The 9,087-nt window shown below is 37.0% G+C and overlaps 1 protein-coding gene across 3 annotated transcripts in view; it reads left to right on the forward strand.

The window, feature by feature from the left end:
- LOC106867565 (acetylcholine receptor subunit beta-like 1) overlaps window positions 1-9,087 on the forward strand; it is a 347,593-nt gene that overhangs the window by 236,976 nt on the left and 101,530 nt on the right. The window contains exon 1 of one of the 3 annotated variants that reach the window (XM_014912475.2): window positions 972-1,647. The exons of the other annotated variants lie outside the window; for them this stretch is intronic. Within the exon in view, the coding sequence (XP_014767961.1) occupies window positions 1,557-1,647 (91 nt within the window). The 5' untranslated portion in view covers window positions 972-1,556. Of the gene's footprint in view, window positions 1-971; window positions 1,648-9,087 lie in introns of those variants that run through there. 3 annotated transcript variants of the gene reach the window in all.

Genomic DNA, 9,087 nt, shown 5'->3' on the forward strand with positions numbered 1-9,087 from the left:
ATATATTGGAATTATATATATATATATATATATTGGAATTATATATATATATATATATATTGGAATTATTTATTCACCATTACACGTGTTTCATTTGCTGATAGAAATCACAAAATTGTACACATGTATTAGAAAACGCGTAAGATTTCTCCGATTAGAAATTCTTCAGACAAAGAATAAAAATAATACAAAATTTATACTTAAATGAAGCGTTTCTAACTAATTAGTAATCAGGAATCCTTCAGATACTAAAAGGGGAGAAAAACATATGCAGTAATGTAGAAAAGACATGTTTCGATAGCAATACTCGGCAGAAAATATTTTCCAGTATTTTGAACTTTTAAGCAGACCTCACGCAAATTTAACATCAACATACGGAATTGGAATACTGAAAGAAGCAGATGTGCTTCGAGAGAACACAGCTGTGTAGATGTTCAATGTTCCTTATCTATATAAATTGTCTTGGAATATACACTTAGTAACCTGTTTATAATCCAGTGAAGCGAACGCAGGCTTTACCCATCGGATGGAACACATTGGGATTGTTTGCCTTCGATAATAGTCCCAGGTTGTTCCATATCGTTCGATTTGGCTAGCCATAACTTGGATTTTATTAGAATGCTTGAACGGTACCTACCTGGATCTATATAGCCCTATCTAGTCATATGTGAGTGTGAGTGTATATATATATATATATATATATATATATATATATATACAGCTGTGTTGAACTGGTTAACTTAAACTATCACTGACAGACGGAGAGACAAACGGACAGACTGGTAAATTAGAAAGATAGAGGGAGAGGAGCAAGAGAGAGAATGGGGGGGGGAGATAGAGAGAACGAGGGAGTAGCGGGGATAAGTAGAAGGAGGAAAGGAAAGGAAAGTATAGGAGAAAGGAGGGGAAAAGTGAGAGGCACAGAGACAGCGAGAAAAGGTGATAGAAAGGTAGACAGAGAGAAAGAAAGAGGGAAAGAGAAAGAGAGTGAGGGAGAGAAGAATTGCGAGAAAAACTGATAGAGATAAAGTGATGGGAAGGATGTGATAGATGAAAAGAAAGAGAGAGAGAGAGAGTGGTGGGAAAACGAGGTTAGTAAGAGAGGAGAGAAAGATAGAAAAATGATAGAAAGAGTGAGAGAGAAAGAAAGGGGAAAGGCAGAGCTAAAGTTTGAGAGAGAGGAGAGGTAGATAGAAAGAAAGATGAAGGGTGATAGAGAGAGATACAAAGAGATATCTAGAAGAGAGAGAAAGAGAGTGGGGGAGAACGATAGAAAGACAGAGAGTGCGAGAAAGTTAGCGAAAAAGGTAGAGCTAAAATGTGAAATAGGGAGAGATAGAAAGAAGAGAAAAAGATGATAGAAAGAAAAAGAGAGAAAGAGAACGAGAAGGATAGCGAGAATGATAGCGATTGAAAGAAAGAAGGAAAGCAAGAAGGTGAAATAGAGGAAGCGAAGAAGAGTGATAGAGCGAGAGAGAGTCTTCCCTCGTGTGTGAATCCCCCCCCCCCTCGCTTTCTCTCCTACTATCGGTGTTAACCTTGGGGAAAGATGAACTATGAAGAGGAGTCCATTTGTGTCCTGTTTATGGGTCACAGTTCTTATACTTGTGGGCGCCGTACTGGATAGCTTGCAGACTCTGAGTGGAGGTAAGTGTATATAATGATATATATATGCATACAGGTATATATGTATACGTAAAGGTGTGTTTAATATACACGCATTCGTCAGTAAATACACGCAACATGACGACGGCTTATGAAAGCTGCTTACAACATATTTACAGAAAAGAAAAGCAAGAAGCACAATACACAAACAAGTTAAAAATCATCATCATCGTCATTATAATCATTATAACCATCATTATAATCATCACCGTCGTCATAATCGTTTCGTCACGCTTTATTAGTTCTCTTTTCCCCTTCCTTTTACTTTTTCTCCCTTCTTCAATCAGCTGAATCTTAAAATTCTTGTGCCGGAACCTTTTAAATGATATAATAATGAAAATAGTAATGATTTCTTTCAATTGCCACAGGGGCATAGATGAGGTTGGTGGTGGTGGTGGTGGGGAATCACAAGGACAGTTTACAATTTGTTGGGGTTTACTTAAAAAAAACCAAATGAGGGGAAAGAAAGGGATAATACGGTGAAATGAAATAAGAGTAGAAATATTTATTTCTTTATTGCCCACAGGAGGAGGGGTGCTAAACATAGAGGGGACAAACAATGATAGACAAATGGATTAAGTCGCTCAATGCGTAACTGGTACTTATTTAATCGACCCCGAAAGGATGAAAGGCAAAGTCGACCTCGGCGGATTTTGAACTCAGAATGTAACAGCAGTCGAAATAAATGTAGAGATATTACGGAAACCATGTGAACATGCATTCCTCCTGAAACAGGAGAGCGTCCAAATAGGGCCCGCCAAGGTACCCCCACAGATCCAGGATAACGCTGTCCGTCGAGGACACGAGACCCTAACCCAGTTGTTGTTCTTTAAGGTGCATGCTTAGAGGAGGTCCAGTCACCCTAACTATTTCACACATTCACTGATAATAATGATTATATATAATTAATATTCTTTATTTATTTATAATTAAATTAATAAATCTTTCTTTCTTTTTGTACTATTTAAAAAAAATATTATTATTTTATTTGTTCAAAAGTAAAAACAACCGACATAAAATTAAAAAAATAACGAAAATGACTTTTATTAAGAAAAAATAAATAATCAGCGTAAGCACCAAATTAACCTGAACGAAATTAGATTAAACTATTACTACTACTACTACTTAGTAGGCCTTGATATTTTTATAAGGGGTGGGGTAAAGAAATCCAGTCGCTTAGGTAGGCACTGCTATTTCCCTCGTAATTTAATTAGTACATATGTAATTACAAGGGAAGAAGACGGAATGTATGGTAATGGTGGTGGTGGTGGTGTTTAATTAATAATCTTTTATTTGTTATTTGTTTCAGTCATTTGACTGCGGCCATGCTGGGGCACCGTCTTGAAGAAGTTTAGTCAAACGAATCGAACCCCAGTTGTTTATTATTTGAATCTAAGTTTGGTCCTTACTCTATCGGTATCCTTTTGCCGAACCGCTAAGTTACGGGGATGTAAACACATCAAAACCAATTGCCAAGCAGCGGAGTGGAGGGGGAACAAACACAGACACAAACACACACACACACACACATAGCTATACACGACGGGTTTCTTTCAGTTTCCGTCAATCAAATCCACTCTCAAGGCTTTGGTCGGTCTGAGGCTACAGTTGATGACACTTGACCTAAGTGCCACGCAGTGGGACTGAACCCGGAACCATGTGGTTGGGAAGCAAACTTTTTACAACTCACGCATGTGATAACAATTCTTTCTAACTGGTACAAGGCCGGCAATTTTAGGGGTGGAGTACTTAGTCGGTACCATGACCACAGCACATGACTGGGATTTCATTTCTAACGAAACCTTCCCCATTCAAAAATGATGAGAGGCAAAGTTGATCTCGGTGGTATTTGAACTCAGAACGTATAGAGCCATAGCAAATACCACAAGGCATTGCGTTCGTCGCTCTGACATAGGCAAGGGCTACCATTTTTTAGATGTGGCCCGCATGTGACATGGTCGCACTACTAAAATAACTTAAGGTATTTGAATTATTTTAGTAACAACCAGAGAGTCCCATGGCCCGCACTTTGCCCATCATTGCGCTAATGGTTGCGCCAGTGCTCGGCCCTCAGCTGTTTCTGATTTTGGCTAAAAGCCGCCAATTTAAAGGCGAGTGGGGGGGGGGGCTTTAGTCTATTTAATCGAATTGAGTACTCGACTAGTTAGTATTTTATACTATCGATCCGGAGAGGGTGAAAGGCAAAGTTGACCTCGGCCGGATTGATTCAGATATCGTTACAAGGCTAGAAATTTTGGAGAGGAACGTGGTGCGAGTGGGTTAATCTGATTCATAATTAATTAATTAATTAACTAATTAAAAATGATGAAACGAAAACCATAAAGGAAACGCACTCAGACGAACTGTGATTTAGTATACTATATTGTAATAATTACTGCATCCAATTCTTATTCTTATTAACACTAGCAGTTGTTACCTCATAGCCACCACCACTATTACTACTACTACTATATAAAGAAGTCAATGTATGTTTATATAATGCTTGTCATATGTCTATATATATAATCGGCCTTTCTATGTATACTGTTTACATGTACGAGTAAATACTCTTGTATCTTAGGTATGTATGTATGTATCGATCGATCGATCTATCTATCTATCTATCTATCTATCTATCTATCTATCTATCTATCTATCTATCTATCTATCTCGCTAGCTAGTGGGCTGTGTGTCTGTCTGGATTGTGTATACATTTCAGTGTGTGTGTGTGTGTGTGTGTGTTCGTCTTTGCACCTTCACTTCTTTACAACGCGTGTTGTTTTGTTTACATCCCCACCCCACCCCACCCTTGCAACGTAGCAGTTCAGACCAGAGAGGCCGTCAGAATAAGTACTGCGGTTGATTTGTTTACTTATACAAGACAATGCCCCAGCATGGCCGCATTGCGCTCTTTGAAAGAAGTACTAATATACAGGATTGTATATTCTTCATAGGTTTATAAGTATTAAGAAACAGGGTTATATACATGTATATGTATGTAGCTATTACATGAAAGTATAGGTGTGTATAACCTATATAGTGTTTGTATGTATAAAGCGTTTGCTTGGAAATATATGTTGTCTTTACATAAATGTTTCTGTTTATATTGTGTGTGCGTGTATGTATTCACACACACACACACACACACACACGTGTATATATGAATTATGTGTTTGTATGTATGCCAACAGTGATTATACATAGGTTTATCTATACAATGTTTATGCGTATAGCGTTTACATATACTTAAAATTATATATATAGGTTAAAATAGCCTCAGTATGGCATAAAAATATCCAATGAATTACTGGTTCATATGCTATTATTTAAATACATATATATATATATATATATACATATATATATATATATGTGTGTGTGTGTGTATGTATGTATATGCTTGTAGAGTTTGTATGTGTATAATGCTTATATGTCTATATTTTGTTTATATATGTGTGTGTATTGTTTATGCATATGTGTGTGTTTAAATGTATATAGAATGTATCTATATATGTGTATGTAATTTATATTTAAATATATATGTGTGCATATTGTTCCTATATATGTTGGTGTCTGTAATGTATACATGTGTGTGTGTTTACATAAAGTGTACATACACAAGCACTTATATATTGATACATATGTACATAGGTATATGTGCATATATCATCTATATTTGTATGTGCATCTTTTATATATTCAATAATGTTTATGTACATATGTATCCTTATTATGTGTGTGTAAATATCTAATAAACATGCATTTAATTTGTTTAAGCATAAACAGAAGTCTAACTGCAACTCGGTGCTAGAGCTGCACCTTATCCTTTGTTAGAAATGTCTGTTGTTATTGACCAAAGTTGGCATGTGGTCCGAATAGTTAAATCAAATTAACGTGTAAAAGAGACAATATGCCTGAAGTCTACATTCATTGATAAGACAAAGCCACTCAGCATGGTTCATATGGTTTGTAATCATGAATCTGTTCTGCTGGCCATAAGATATTCAACCAGCTTGAGAAGTTACAAAAGATATGTCTACTGGTGATGGCAGTTAGAAAATATTTCAGACTTTGTATTGAGGTATAACATGCTATTTCAATATCTGGAATATTTCAGATAAATAAAGCCTTCAGTTACCTAACCATTGGTTCCCTCAGCCATAGTCTAAGCTGTTCTAAGGTACTCTTGGTTCCTGAGGCTCCAGATAAATCAAGATTTTCCCTTCTCCTAGACTTAAAGAGGTTCATGTTGTTAGTTGTAAGCCCTCTATATTTCTTTTTGATATTACCAAGTAGTGAAATTGATGTTTCGTATATAATACTCCTTTGCAAAGACCATGGCCTAGCTCAGTGGAAATTCATGCTTCATACATAATACTCCTTTGGAAAGATATGGCCTTTGGGGGTCCATATAAGATTTTGTTATCAAAATTTATGTGCAATAAAATTGGTTATTCTTTTACTATACACAAAATATTTATACAATTTTTTTAATACTATTCCTAAGAATATTCAGTTATAAAAAATATTGTAGGATTTTATTTAGGCACCGAATGGCTATGGGGGTCCAGTAGAGTAAAATAGGAATCAAAAGGGTCCATAGGCAAAAAATGTTTGAGAACCACTCTTTGATTATAAGAGGACAAATAAACTGATTTTGACTGTTGCACATTGGCTGTTAGAGTGATAGCTGTGTAGATGCAAGATGTTGTTTGTGATTTATAATACTTAAGGTCATACTATCTATGCAAGAATAACTAGCCTTTATGTTTTGTCTGTTAAGGAATATATTATATTTGTTGGTGAAAAGTGGTACCTTTCAAAGGATAGTAAATTCTTAGCTACATTTAAGGTGATGTCTAAGCTGGAAGTGGAGGGGTAAACTAAATTACTTAACACTTCTTAACTCTTGTCTGATCTAGGCCTGTAGGGAACGGCTTTTCTGTAAACTTACTTCTCACTGAAACCACTCCTGTCTAGCACCTGATTATAATATGGGGCTGTTTTACCAACACTTTCCCTGCCTAAGGATGGGCTGGTAACTTTCCTATTTATACCAGCGACTAGGTTTCTAACTATAGTTGATAAGTGTTGGGGGGGGGGGTAACATTGGAATATTTGTGAATGTATATACAGTTCCTCATTTGGCTTCTTGTAGGAATAATGCTTATCTATCTTAAGTTCAAATGAAATATCTATATAGTTACAATAAGGTTGGTGCTATTTGTTCCAACTGTGACCATTTCAATGATTTGTGACTACTAGTTAAGAAGTTTGGTTCCCAACCTTGTAAATTATAGGTTCATTTCCACTGTGGGGCACCTTAGGCAAATGTCTTCTATAACCCTGTACAGATTAAAGCTTTGTGAGTGGATTAAATAGAAGGAAACTGAAAGAAGCCTGTCATATATTTGTACATGTATGTGTGTATGTGTCACAGTATCAACCAAACTATCGGATGTTTTACATCACTAGTCACAATGCGATCCACATTGTTTTAGCTTTTGAATGATGGATCAGAATGTCAGTTCATCATAGGATGTACCTTTTTTTGCAGCTGAATGGACTGGAACAATGCGAAATGAAGTATCTTGCTCAAGAACACAATATGCAACCAGTCTGAGAATTGAAACCATGGTCTCACATCATGATCATGAGTGCAACACTGCTAACCACAAAGCCATATGCCATCACACACACACACACACACACACACACACAGGTGCAGCCTTGGCTGTGTAGTAAGAAGCTTGTTTCCTAACCAAATGGTTCCAGGTTCATTCCCAGTGCATGGCATCTTGGGCAAGTGTCTTTTACTATAACCTTGGCCAACCAAAACCTTGTGAGTAGGTTTGGTATATGGAAACTGAAAGAAGCCTGTCATATATATGTGTGTGTGTGTGTTTGTACCCCCCCCCCATCACCACTTGACAACCTGTGTTGGTGTGTTAATGTCCCTGTTACTTAGCAGTTCAGCAAAAGAGACCATTAGAATAAGTACACGGCTTAAGAAATAAGTCCTGGGGTCAATTTGTTCAACTAGAAACCTTCAGGGTGGTGCTCCAGCATGGCCACAGTCAAATGACTGAAACAAGTAAAAAAATGTGTGTGTGTGTGTGTGTGTATCTCTGTCCTCAACTTGACATCACACCATACTTATAACTGGCATCGCCTTTATACAAATAGTGCCAGTTTTGTCCCATCTTCCCATCTCCAGCTATGGAGAAATATTGGTTTGAAAGTTTGGCACAAAGCCAGCAAAGTTGGGGAGGAGATAAGCCAATTATCTCAACCCTGGTTTTTAACTGGTACTTATTTTGTTGATCCTGGGAGGAAGAAAAGTAAAGTTGACCTCGGTGGAATTTGAACTTAGAACCAGGCACATACTGTCAGTAATTACTCAGGGTAGGCTGTTGGTGACATTTATGTAGTAAAGCACTAACACACGACTGAGTTGGAGGCAGATTTATTTCTGCCTCTATAGCGCATAAAGAAAACATTGTTGGAATGTATGCAGCACATGTGCTACAGAAGTACTAAGTTTGGCTTAAATGCTGAGATCGAAAAGCAGAGGCAAATTATGCCTACCTAATCTACAAAAAAAAAAATATTTTGTGTTTTATGCATAGTAATCAGAGTAACCTTCATAATTTTATTGAACTAGGTCCATATTTTGCCATAAAAGGAAAATGTTGCTATCAATCTGTTTTATTCAATGTAGGCATTGCCTACCTTGGCTACCTAGGTGGCATGTCCCTGCTTAGAACGTAACGATGGAAGAAATGCTGGTTAGCGTTTTTACCGGCATGCTAACAATTCTGCCAGCTCACTGCCTTAGCCATGGAGAAATATTACCTTGGAATCAGATGAAGGTTGGTGACAGGGAGGGCATCCAAGTGCAGAAAATCTGCCTCAACAAATTTCATCTGACCCATCACATTAAAAATAGTGATGAAGCACTCCTGTCATTAAAAAGATGGTAGTGTGTAATTTGAGGGAGTATTAGCTGCTATTTCAAGCAGATTGAATGACTTCTGAACATGGCTTTCTCTTTATGTTTAGTGTCCTAGGTTAGGCCATATTAAGCAAAACTATGATCACAGTAGATCTAGCCATGACCACCATGTCTTTTTTTTCTTTTGTTTTAGTTGTGCTATAACCATGTCAACATTATCCTGTTATTTAAGGTCCCAGGGAAGCAATGGAAAGCATACTGTTAATTGACACAGGGGGAACTAGACAAAGGAAATGGCAGGCAGGCAGACAGACAGACAGAGAGATAGACAGGCACCACACAGACCTTCATTTCATATGTTTGACGGTACTGTTACTGTTGTTCTGCAGTTATCTCCTCTTTGCTGTGAATTTGTTTACTCATGCATTTATGTATATATATATATATATATATATATATATATATAT

The sequence above is a fragment of the Octopus bimaculoides genome, chromosome 12, assembly GCF_001194135.2.
Source record: "Octopus bimaculoides isolate UCB-OBI-ISO-001 chromosome 12, ASM119413v2, whole genome shotgun sequence".
Lineage (NCBI taxonomy): Eukaryota > Metazoa > Mollusca > Cephalopoda > Octopoda > Octopodidae > Octopus > Octopus bimaculoides.